The sequence below is a fragment of the Phocoena phocoena genome, chromosome 6, assembly GCF_963924675.1.
Source record: "Phocoena phocoena chromosome 6, mPhoPho1.1, whole genome shotgun sequence".
Taxonomy (NCBI): Eukaryota; Metazoa; Chordata; class Mammalia; order Artiodactyla; family Phocoenidae; genus Phocoena; species Phocoena phocoena.
The window spans coordinates 63,881,233-63,894,471 of NC_089224.1; the positions used below are offsets into that span (position 1 = coordinate 63,881,233).

General features: G+C 43.8%; 1 protein-coding gene across 2 annotated transcripts in view; it reads right to left on the reverse strand.

Moving 5' to 3' along the window:
• DMRT1 (doublesex and mab-3 related transcription factor 1) overlaps window positions 1-13,239 on the reverse strand; it is a 105,017-nt gene that overhangs the window by 32,217 nt on the left and 59,561 nt on the right. For both annotated transcript variants that reach the window (XM_065879377.1, XM_065879378.1), the window contains one exon: window positions 8,796-8,940. In XM_065879377.1, the coding sequence (XP_065735449.1) occupies window positions 8,796-8,940 (145 nt within the window). The remainder of the gene's footprint in view (window positions 1-8,795; window positions 8,941-13,239) is intronic.

Here is a 13,239-nt window from a genome sequence, read left to right on the forward strand (position 1 = left end):
CTCACTAACTCTGAAGGCAATTTTCAAAGACAGCGGCAGACAGAAGGACAGCACAGCTTTCCTGAAGGTTATTCAAGTTGTACTTGGCCTGGGCCGGGCCTCTGAGGAACCAAGGAGGGAACATAAACTCCGGAGTTACTCCGCACCGTGCCTGAGAAAAACTGCTGAGGCCCTGTGGGCTCAAGTCAGAATCAAGCGAGGAAATCTCACGCGTGATCATGTTGGACGCTCTGCCCAGAGCGGCCACTGTCCATCCAAGTTCATGCCCATGTGAGTGCTGCCTCTTCAGGATTTTTAAAGACAAGGGGTCATGGAATGAGTAACAGAATAAGCAGATTTGATGGTGTGTCATGTGTCCACAATAGATGGGGTTCCCTCCACTGAGCAGGCAGGTAGGGGCCTAACGTCACACCTGCATCCCATCAAGATAAAATTAGCCCCGAAAACACAGGCCAGCAGTGTCTAGTCATTGTGTTCAATCTGGTTCTTTCAGGACACTTGGGAGTTCCTAAAAGTGTGCTTTCCAGAGCTCTGCCCTTTCCGTGTCCCCTCCCGATTGCAATCTTTAGCCCAAAGGAAAACCCCAGCAAAGGTGCCCTGTTTTTCAAAACAAGTTAAAGATGTAAAAGCAACCTCATGATAAGCCACTGACAGACTAAGTAGAATGTAAAACACTGTCTCTCTGCCACGAGGAAACCAGGACCCCCTTCTCTTCCCTACTTCACAGGCATTGTCTCCATACCTCAGTGTCCTCGTGTGCAAAATGCGGATGATACTATGATGACAAGACTCAAACGAGCTATCCCCACAATGTGCACAGGGCATTGTCTTACAGTGTGAGAAGTACATGTTTGTGAGAAAAGGAAAAGGAAAGGGAGGGAAGAAGAAACCACAGGATTTACCAGCAGAAAGAACACCAGGGAAGCAGTTCAGAGACCTGAGCTCCTACACTGGCCCCTCTTCCTCAACTCTAGAAACAGGCTCAGAGATGGCACGGCATCCTGCCTGCAACTCCACCTGGTCTCTCTTAGCGTGAACAGTGATCAAGCTTCTCCTGACTTCTCATGCAGGGCTGTGTTATCAATCAAAAACCCGTCACAGGCAAAGATTTAAGTCTTTAAAATTCGAGCTTTTCAAAGGGAAGATTCTACATGATATAAATCCAGGATACGTTGCAGCCTGGGGGTTGCATCCCACGTTTTTCCATGACCGATTTATTTCATCAAGTGCTTTATCGTAATGCCTAACTCTGGGCCAGGGAGGCACCAGCAGAAAGAATCCAGAGGCCAGTTTCTTATTCATACAAGAAACCATGAAACATCCCAGGAGTCCCCTGAGAACATAGTGTCACGCTAGGCACCTGGAAGACTACAGAGATGAATGAATGAGATCCCTGCCCTTCATGTGTGAGAATACACCCTGGAAATTCTTGCTGAAATGCTGCAGTGAGTGAACTTCTTCCTTCCATGAGTGAGTCTGACATCCTTCAGGTAGGCCCTGGGAAGTGCCTGCTATTTCTAGACTGATGGTGGCCTTGTCAAAAGGCAGTATGTTACACAGAGTACATGTTAGAGTCCCATCAGCTCTCTCTGTTTTCGTGGAGGGAGAAAAAAAGTTTGAAAAGAAGACAGAAGCCTGTGTGTCCTCATCCAACAGCATTTCAGCTTGCCTTCTATACTATTCTTTAGGTATAAAGGGACCTGCTGGTGTCCTTATATATTCCTCTTCCCTGGTTGTTTCTTTGGAAACATATTGTATATGTGATATATTAAAAATAAGTCTTCAAAGCTGCCATTTCTCCATGTTTATCATATGCTTAAAATTAGTTGTGTACTTCATGTTCCTCACTCAGCAGGCCATCACGTCTAGCCAGTTTCGAGAATCACAATACACATATGGTTCATTTCAAGCAGGGTCCCTGCAGGGCTAAAAACACAGCCTCCTTGATGACTGTGATCACCCTCATTTGTACGGCCCAGTGCCAGGCACTTGCTGAAATCAAAAGATATATAAGACATGGTGATGGGTCTTCACGTGAGATTAAGGGAATTGATAGCTGCTGCCATGCTTTCACATAAGTTTTTTGTGATCCATATATAAAAATAGATAAAGCTCTTATTACCCTTTTCAACCTTCCAGACGAGGGATCTAAAGCTCTAAGAGATTAAACAAGCATCTTACAATCCAGCTCAGAGCTGGGGATCTGAGCCAGATCTTCCCTCCTGGGGGGTCCATTCCTTTGCACGCATCAGCCTCCACAGTCACTGCCAATGAATGGTGCACTTACCTCTCTGTTCAAAGCTAAAGCTGAGAATAAGAAGGTCACATAAGGAAAAGCGGTTTCTTTGAAATTCAGCAAAAGATAAGTCATTTCCTAAAGCGCCAAAGCTTAAACTCAACACTTTCTAACTGATGCATAAAACCCATTCAGATTTCTTTAAAAAGCAGGGAAAGCAAGGGGTCAATGTTCTTCTCTCCTACAGGCTTGCCATACAATTCAAAGCAGAACATACACACCAGAAGCAGCCCTCAGATTCCTTGGCCTGCTCTCCCACCTGTCTGAGGAAGACTAAAACATTTCCAGAAGAGCTTTCTCCCTGACAAGAAGAACTGCCTGAAACATCAACACAGCCCTTGCAGAAAGGAATGGTGGAAGGAAGATCACCCTGCCCCTCTTGCTGCATGTGTGATTTAAAGAGCTTGTCTACACCCGGGACGCGAGCTCATCCTCACAACACCTGTGTGGGCTCGACAGGGCCAAGCTTCTCCCGCTTCTTTAACAGTTGCTAAGACTCAGGCTCCCAGAGAAGAGCCTGAAACCCCCAGGGCTACAGCTGCTCAGTCATGTCTCCCATTCAGGTGCTGAGCACAGAGCTACCCCTTTCCTACCCCTGCCCCCCGCAGCTGCTCAGGACAGCTATCACATCACCTCACATTAAAGGCAGCTTTGGGGTCCTGGATCATGAGTGAGGAGACCTGAGGGTGCTTCCAACAGGCAGCACTACCTCACTGTTCTCGCCTGCAAAACTGGGAGGTCCGACCTCATCATCTTTTGCTAAAATCCAACTCTAACGCCCAGCATTAAGCAACTCCATTCCACGGGTGAAAGCTCAACCACTTTGCATTTAGTTGTGACAACCGTGGGGAAGGTAGCATATGCCATCAGTGAAATCAGCCACTTCTAGATTCATCGGCTTACAAAATTGCCAATGCTGAATGCATTCATAAAATCCTATTTGGGAACGCAGAGGCCTCTACAAGCTGCCCAGACATTACAGAGAAACATGAGGGCTTCAACTCAGGGAGACCCTTCTGCTGACCTTGCCATCTGACCTTTGGGTAAAATGTAAACACTCTGCACCTGGCCTCAGAGCTGCTCACATCCTAGTGTGTCAGATGACTAATACGTAAATAGCTCGTGATAGGTAATAGGCATCCAGATGTGTGTTTCTGTCTCCTAAAAACAGCAGAGTTTGAATGTAAAGGAAGGGTGAGTTTGCACAGGAGCCTGCCATTTATCTGAGCTGGAAGCGGCGAAAGATCCAGAAGAAACAGGAGGCACCATTTCTAACTTTCAAACTGAGATCACAAAATGTTATAAAGAGACAAAAAGATCGAAGCATGTTCACCTTTACCATTTTAAATCTAAACCTCTTTGCAAGTGTTGTCCAGCTATATACACTGAGAACTTATTCAAGAATTCACCTGTAGAGAAAATGCCTGTTTACAGGCATGAAATGCCACCTCCCTGTAGACATGTGTGCATCTACTGACACAGAGGTGTTGCTGTGCAGTCTGCCTGCTTATCCCAAGTTGAGGAAGCATCATTTCCAGAATGCTCCTACCACCACTTCCTGAAACGCCTGCACCTGTTACTATGACCTGGCCACACTCACACATAAACCAGCCTTCCACTTGGGCACTAGGTCAGTGTTTCTCAAACTATCTGCAAGGAAGGGCCTGTTTTGTTTAAATTTTTTTTTCAGTTTTCAGTCCACCACAGTCTGATGCTTTTATAAAATACAATAAAAATGAATTACTAGAATCATAATCCAAAAAATGGAAAATAACAAGTGTTGGCTAGAGAAATTGGAACGCTCATACACTGTAGTGGAATGTAAAGTGGTACAGCCACTGTGGGTAACAGTTTGGAGGCTCTTCAAAAAGTTAAACACAGAATTACCACATGATCCAGCAATTCCACTCCTAAGTATGCCCCAGAAGAACTAAAAACAGGTATTCAAACAAAGACTAGTACATTAATATTCATAGTAGTACAACTAACAATGTCAAAAAAGGGTGGAAAGAACCCAAATGTCCATCAACTAATGAACAGATAAACAAAATGTATATCCATACATGCAATCTTATTAGGCTATAATAAGGAATGAAGCACTGATTACATGCTACAACTTGTATGAACCTTGAAAATATTATGCTAACTGAAAGAAGACAGTCCAAAAGGCCACATATTATATGATCCCATTTACACAAAACATCTACACTAGGCAAATCCATCGAAACAAGAAAGCAGATTAGTGGTTACCAGGGGCTGGTGGAAGGGAGAACGGAAAGTGACTGCTTCACGGGTATGGGGTTTCCTTGTGGCGCGATGGAAATGACTTGGAACTAGATAGAGGTGATGGCTGCCGAACACTGTGACCTACTAAATGCCACTGAATTGTACACTTTAAAGTAGTTAATGGTTAATCTTATGTCAGGTGGATTTTACTTCAATAGAAAAATGAATTGCTAGGAAAGTGAAAGACAAAAACTACGAGCCCCAAGTTTTTATTGATTCAACAGAGAATTGCTCTGTCAAACTGCTGTTTACTCTGAATTCCTCTGCTTATCTCCTCTTAGACCAGTAACAAAGCATGCACAGCCCCACTCTGGGGACCACTGCCCTATAACGGGTGCCCTAGGGGATCCCACCCCACCTCGCTTACTCAGAGACATGCTATCGTCCCTGACAATTATGCTCCCACACATACCTCGCATTAGCTAATCTTTATAATAACCTATTATGATAACCTCTTCTTTAAAGAAGAGAAAAGGAGCTTCCTTGAACTCACCCCCTCCTCCAGGTACTGCCCCATTTCATTACTCCCCTTACAGCAAAACCCCTTCAAGAGCTGTCTACACTCACTGCCCCAACGCTTCTCTCCCACATGCTCCTGGACACACAGTCAGGGTATGGCCCCCACGTCCCCACCACAGGGGCCGCTCGTCAAGCCGCTGATCACTTCTACCTTTCAACAGCCCATGGTCAATTCCAGTCCTCAGCTCCTCTGACCTCTCAGCATTATTTGGCTTAGTTCATTGAAATGCTTTCTGTACTTCCCTTCCTTAGTTTTCTTCCTGCCTCACAGGTAGGAGAAGGTACCTACCTGACTCTCCCCTGCTGGTCTTCCTCATCTACCAAACTTCTAAACATTAGAAGGCCTCAGAGCTCAATCCTTGGTCCTTTATTCTTCTCCGTCTATACTCACCTCTCCAGGTGATCCCACCACATTAACTTCAAATGACATCTACACACTGAACGCTCAAGTTTCTATTTCCAGCAGGGAAATCGCCCCTCAACTTCAGACTTCGTACATCCAACTCCTACTTGACGATCCACTTGGATGGCTCACGTACATCTCACACTTAACACGTGCAAAATTAAACTCCCAATTCCTGCAAACCTGTTTTTCTCATGGTCTTCTTTATCTGAATAAGTGGAAACTCCATGTTTCTACTTGATCAGATCAAAAATGATGGAGTCATCCTTCACTCCTCCCTTTCCATCCCATCCCAAATTCATCACCAAATCTTGTTGGTTCTATCTTCAAAATGTATCTAGAATCCAACCCTCCCACACTGCCATCACTCCCACACTCCCACCCCGACTAAGCCACTGCCATCTTTTGCAAGCATTATGGCCACAGCCTTCTAACTGGTCTCCCTGCCCCCGCCTTGCACCCCTACAGTCTGTTCCTAAACAGCAGCCAGAGTGATCTTTAAAAACCACAAGCAGACATGTCACCCCTTTGCTGGAAACCCTCCAGTGGCTTCCCACCTACTTGAGATAAGAGCCAAAGTGCTTGCAGTGGCTCACAAAGTCTTACACAACCAGACCCCACCATCTCTGATCTATGTCCTAACACTTTTCAAGACATAAAAAAAAGTGAGAGAAAGGCTCCTAGCCTTTTTACAAAGAAACACATTAAACAGTAGCAACACAGCAAAAGGAAAACTTTCCCTGTAATTCTTTTTCCCCCTAGATTCTATTTTCATGTTGTAATCTTCAGCAAAACCAGAGGAAAACCTTGAACTTGGACTCATTTCTTTGGATGGTAAAGAATGGTTTATCTTTAAAGAAACTGAAGAAAAATGAACTTAATAGACAAATTTATACTTAAGTAAGACTTTAACGAAAACATTAAACCTACTGAAAAAACTATTTTTCAACTTACTTACAAATCCCCACCTAAAATAACTGATATACTACTTACAAATTGTAATTTATTTATTAATGCAACCAACCAAAGGACCTCAACTCAAACTTGATAGAACTGATAAATGTAACTGGTTATCAGCCAGCCTCTACCACCTTCTCACAAATGACTAAACAGATGCCCCCATCCCCATCGCCGCATCCTGCCACTAGCCTCAGCCCCATTTACCAGAGGGCCTAAATGGCCCCCACTTGTGTCGATGCTGATGATAAAGATGAGGATCCAATGCCCCAGGAGGTGACCCTGAGGTGTTCCTATTGACCCCCAACTTTCTCTTTCCCCACCCCTTCCCACCTGCTCCGTAAAAATGTCATGCAGTGTAGGAGCCCAAGACACCATATATCTGGAAGCTGTAAAGCCGCATTTCTTTAAAAAATAAGCTAAGGTTTGGATTTCCTATTAATCCATATCCTCCTTCTCCATGGCAATTCCAAAGTAGATATTACTGAGATTCCACTATGTTTCTTCCTAGCTCACTCCCTCATGTCTGAAGTGAGCTAGAGAAGGATCAGAAGGTTAAGCCTGAGGTCTCCTCACACCACACTTTCAAACACACTCTTTCAAACATACATATCACCAGAAAAGTTTTAGGAAATCCTAGGTGTTATTCACCCCGTCTCTCACCATGGACACTGGGGTGGCTGGTCTTTCTTTTCCTGGACTGTAACGTCTCTCCTTCTGAAAAGTTGATCTTTCCTTTTCTGCCATAAATTCAAATGCCTATTGGTCCTCTCCAAATTCCTTCCTCTCTGCTCTAGTAAATTTCCTCTTACCTTTTTGTCGCACTGCCTTGCTCTGAATTTACACCTCTGTCTCAAGAATGCCAATGCTTCTAAAAATATTCCACTATTCCTAGAGCAAGGAGCTCAGACAATTTCTTCCTGAAAGTAAGTTTCAGTCCTAATTTTCTGTATGAGCAAATGTTTTTTTTAACTGCTCCATCCCTAAACTGTGGCTCCATGAGACAATGAGTTAGGAGTGTGACCTTCCGGGATTGTGTTTTCTCATAGAGCAAGTTTACTTAAAAATCATACCTGACTCATTTATTCCTTTGTTCATTCACTCCTTCATTCATCCACTCAGCTGATGAAAAACAAATAGGCATCACAGCAGCTAAAAAGGTACATAAAATGTGTTCTCTGTCCTTAAGGAGCTTATAATTCACATAAATATATAGAATCAAAGGCAGTATGAAAGAAGGACCACGTGGGCAAACATTATATGGTATGAATATTTACATAAAGAATTGTGTTTGTCCGTTCCTGGCAAAAAGTGATTATGAATGGGTCAAAGTGCAATCAATAATGTGTACGTCAGTCTCTCCATAGTTCAAACTGGTCAGGTTCCCTCGACCTATGTATTCCATATTAACAAAATCCTTTAGTTTATTTTAGTATGGTAAATAAAGCTTTTTTAGACTTCACTGTTCTGAATTTGGAAATCAAAGCATGGTTCTGATTCTCACTCTCTAAGCACTCGTTTTACCAAGAGGCCAGTTCTTTATAGAGAATCACGTTATTGAGAAAACCAGCTTCTTTTGTCTAGTGGAGTCAGTTCTAGTAGTCGATTTCTCTACCAACTCACTCACTATTGCCCTGATTTTCACTCAATTGTGTATGCTTCTCACTTTCCTAGATCAAAAGATGATGCTTAAACACAAAGAACTTAAAAACAGGGCCTGGAAACACAGCAGCCATAAAAGACCAGCCTATCATCGCAGTGTAAACATTGGGGAGAAAGTTAAAATTGAAGTTGAGGAATTGTGTATTTCAAAGTGCTCTGGTTCATTAAACAGTCATTTTTTATTTTAAAGCCATTATATCAGAGTTATTTGCATTGCTACTGCATAAACTCTGAGATCTATTATATTCAAAAATGTTTTATTGTGTTATTCTATTTCCTCCCGCAAAAGATGAATACACCTTCAATTTTAAATTGGAGAAGTTTTGGAAAACGATTCTTCAATAGACAGAGATTCATTTCACCAAAAATATCAGGACTTGAACCACAGTTAAAGTGCCCCTGATATTACATATTGATCCTCCAGAAAATACATCTTTGGCTTCTGATGGTAGTCTCTATCTTATTCTTATCACTCCGGGTGTCCAGAAAAGAGAAACATGATATTAAGAATCTAGCAAAGCAAAATCATTCCATAACTGAATACTTTAAAGGATACTATACAACCTTTCCAACAGCTGCTATCTGGTAAGCTATTAGAGAGGACCAGAGACCCAGTGCTGGGCAGGTAGCCTCTCTCCACCTCAAATCCAGGCTGTGTAACCAGGAACCTACCACTCGCTTTGGCTTCCGAGTAAGAGAGGCCGTCCTCAAAGGTGAAGATCTGGGACATGCTCTGGCCCAGGTAGGAGGAAGGCGGGTAGTAAGAATGCATCCTGTACTGGGAACTCACTGCGTGGAGGCTCTCCGAGTTTTTCATCTGCTTAAGAAAAAAGAAGGAATATGTTGAAACCAAAGTTGCCTATTATAAGAATTACCTAATTCTTTAAATTAAGGGAATAGCTTATTAAAGTTGGAAGTATCCTCACCCACGAATATGCCCCTCCAGTGCACAGACCCTGGAAATACTAGAACTGTGCAGCCTGAGGTGCCTTTTCGATGCTGGAGGCCCCTCTAAAGTACCCCTCTAATTCCATCTGGTCACAGGATGCTTGACTAGTAAGTACAAAAGAGAAAAGGGCAGTAAAGACCAGAGAGCGCTGCTTAGGAGCCAACACAATCCCCTGAAACACTGACCAGCACATTTGACCAGGAGCAAGTTATTTAACTTCCTCACCTTTCCTCCTGGGTAAAACGAGCATCTTACACCTTGGTTACCTTACAGCGTTCACATCAAGAGAATATTTTTAAAAAAAAAACACGCAAGCCTTGTGTGAGGGTCGTTGTTGTCGTCAGCATGAGGCCGAGCTGGATACTGTCACTCAGAGCCCGTTCCCACCCCCTCCTATGCTTTTCCCTGTAGCAAGGAACGGAAATCTGGGATCTGCTTCTTCCAGATGCCCCTGTCACCAGGCTTCTGGAGGCGATTTGGATTCTGCTAACAGGACATAGAATGAGATCTGGTAGGCAGGAGGGAGGCACACGCTGCTTCTCCAGCAGTAGTGGCAGCTGACATTTGGCAGTCATGCCTTTTTCTGGCAATCAGACCGTGGCTTTGGGACCATCAGGCAGCTTTTAGGTAAGGAGCAGTTCCCGCAGCTTCCCGACCTCTCATTCAAGGCTAAGGAGACGGAAACTCCAGGCTTGAAAGGGGTCCCCACTCTTGCTTTCCTGGCTCTTCCTGGCCACTTCCACGAACATGAGAATTGTTCTGAGTCCTGCACGGACCCTGGTACAACAGTGAGCACTAAACACATGATCAGGTAGATCTCCACAGCAAGAACAGCTCAACTAACAGCTAGACTTCAAGTACGTATACTGCCTTTTAAAAACTAAATTCAGGTGGCATTAACTTTATTTAAAAAGTCAACATTGGGGCTTCCCTGGTGGCGCAGTGGTTGGGAGTCCGCCTGCCGATGCAGGGGACACGGGTTCGTGCCCCGGTCTGGGAGGATCCCACGTGCCGCGGAGCGGCTGGGCCCGTGAGCCATGGCCGCTGAGCCTGCGCGTCCGGAGCCTCTCCTCCGCAGCGGGAGAGGCCACAACAGTGAGAGGCCCGCGTAACGCATAAAAAAAAAAAAAAAAAAAAAAAAAAAAAAAAGTCAACATAAGGGAATGTTCAAGGATAAACCAACTCTGTTTAAGAATTAAGGCATAAAAAAAAAAAAAAAAAAAAAAAAAAAGAATTAAGGCATAATTTCAAAATCACGTTTTTCAATCAAATCTTTAGAATACTACTTGATAAAGAAAATAGTAGCAACTTGACAGATCCTGGCAGGATAAAAGTAGGTACTGGGCTTCCTCGAGATTTACTATGAACATCTAAATTCTGGACAATTTCCCAAGTGATATAGGCCTAAGTAATAAGGCTTTGCTTGGTGGAAAGGCCTAACTCCCTGATTTCTCTGTGCTAATCTGAGAAGCTCAAGGGATTCCTTTTTGACCCTCCCAACTGCTCCCCAGCACAGATGTCTGTTCTAATGGGTGGATTATTTCTTCTTGCAGAAGCAAAGAAGACTCCATTCCACTTATTTCCTTACAAGTTAAGTTTATCTGGCAAGTTCCCTTTATCCTTTCTAGTTTGTTTTTCTGACGCATATAAAATGTTATCCCTTCTAACTCAATCACCCCGCTTTCATTTTCTACCACTATATAAATCTTTACTAAATAAGAGGGCAGGCAAGCTGTACTTGGAAATAGCCAAAGGGGAAAAACCGTCTGCCTTTAATGAGTGAGCCCAAGTCAGAAGCCATTAAGGAGCCGTGAAATCATTTAAAGTGAGGATCAATGGTCAGTTTACTGCACAGACCCAGTTATCAATTAGCCCAGTGCTTCCCAGGGCTCTCTTAATGTGTATTCAAATAGCCAGGGGATCCTGTTAAAAAGTAGACCCTGATTCAGCAAGTCTGGGGTGGGGACCTCACAGTGTGACATGCTCTCAATCAGCATCTCAATCAGGAGATGCTGATTCTGCTCAAGGGACTAGAATAAATGATCCTTTCTCCCATACTTGGAGCCTTTAAGGGCCATGACCAAAGGAGGACCTTCTAAAAAAACTCTTTTGAACAACTGTTTTACAACCATCAACTTTCCACCGGAACTGAGGGAAGGTGGAAATGGTGTAAAAAACATTTGAATTTTTTTCATTCTTTTTCTTTCTATATATGAGATTCCCCCGAGCGAAAGGATTTCCTCCAGGGGTCTGCTGCCATCTAACATGGCTGCAGCGGGACTAACAAACTCAGCCACACTTGGCATTAAAGAGCCACTTCTGCCTCTATAGACCTCTGTCAAGTCAAACACACAGTCTAAGTAATGAACGCTGAACTAGAGGCTAAGTGTCGACTTTTAAGTACAAAGCGCCGTGATGTAACCCAAGGAGCCTCCCTGCTCTAGGTGGTGAGTTGGGCCCTTCTCCTTTCAGTTTGACAGTATCTTCCAGTAAGTTCTTCAGGAAAAATGCTTTTCCGTTTTGCCCACGTACGAGAAAACTGACAGGACTGACCCTGCAAGCCTCTGCAAAATACTGGATTTTTTTCTTTTACTATAAATTTTATGTAAAACCTCTTTTTAAAAGTTTTCACTGTGAGTCTAGAGTAGGAATTGGCAAACATGTTTTGGTAAATGGCCAAAGAATAATTATCTTAGGCTTTACAAGCCGCAGGGTCTCTAGACAAATCAGAAAATGAATGGACATAGCTATGTCCCAATAAAACTTTATTTATAAAAATGCACCCTAGTGGTTGAGAATCTGCCTGCCAATGCAGGGGACACGGGTTCGAGTCCTGGTCTGGGAGGGTCCCACATGCCGCGGAGCACCTAGGCCTGTGAGCCACAACTACTGAGCCTGCGCGTCTGGAGCCTGTGCTCCGCACCAAGAGAGGCCGCGATAGTGAGGCCCGCGCACCGCGATGAAGAGTGGCACCCACTTGCCGCAACGAGAGAAAGCCCTCGCACAGAAACGAAGACCCAACACAGCCATAAATAAATAAATAAATACATAAATAAAACATGGCAATATTTAAAAAAAAAAAAACAATGCACCCTGGTCCTCAACCTTCACTCTCACTAGAATACAGGGAGGTGGGGACCCAGCACTGATGCCTGGGCTCCACCCCTAGAGCATCAGACTTCACTGCTCAGGGATGTGGCCTGGGCCCTGGGTTTTTTCAAAGCTCCCCAGGTAATTCCAGTGTCACACCAAGATTAAGAACCAGTGTTCTAGGATTACCTACATATTTCCCATACCCGGAGAAGTGTGAAATCCCCAGTATCAACTAAAAAATGCAAAAGGTTACGTCTGAGAAACAGACTAGTCAACTGCTGCTAATCCCAATATGTATAATACTTAAAAAGAGATTCAGATAAACTGTAGAGTTCTTTTTTGTCTTTCAACTAAAGCTTACCGGAAAATAAGCACAATTTCAAATCCATGTATACGTTTGTTTTTCCTTAATTCCTTTTCTGTTTTCAGAAAGCATCAAATAACAAGGATTATTTGGAAACAGATACTGAGTTAACTGAACTCAGACTTTCGATTTCTCTAATGAATCCCTAGATGACTGAGCTATAGCAAAAGAAGACCTCCAGCAAAAGAAGAAAAAGATATAAAGGGTCAGACTCCACCTGAGATTATTAAAACGTGAATTTACTGAGGCCCCCAATCGCTTCACCGGCTCCCAACTAGAAGAATAATCTACAAATAACCATCTGCACAACGACTTGGAAATAAGAAAGAAGGCCGGTTTGATGCATTTCAAAGTGCACGTGTAAACCTCTGAAACATGAAGTTAAAACTGAATCGTGCGCTTCCCTGGTGGCGCAGTGGTTGAGAGTCCGCCTGCCAACGCAGGGGACACGGGTTTATGCCCTGGTCCGGGAAGATCCCACATGCCGCGGAGCAGCTGAGCCCGTGAGCCATGGCCGCTGGGCCTGCGTGTCCGGAGCCTGTGCTCCGCGACAGGAGAGGCCACAGCAGTGAGAGGCCCGCGTACCGCAAAAAAAACAAAAAACAAAAAACAAAACTCAATCGTGATTCACCCAGAAAGAGGTGTGGAAAAATGCGATTTAAAACTCTAGATCACTTCTTACTCCCTTCTAACTTAAAAAAAAAAATCAC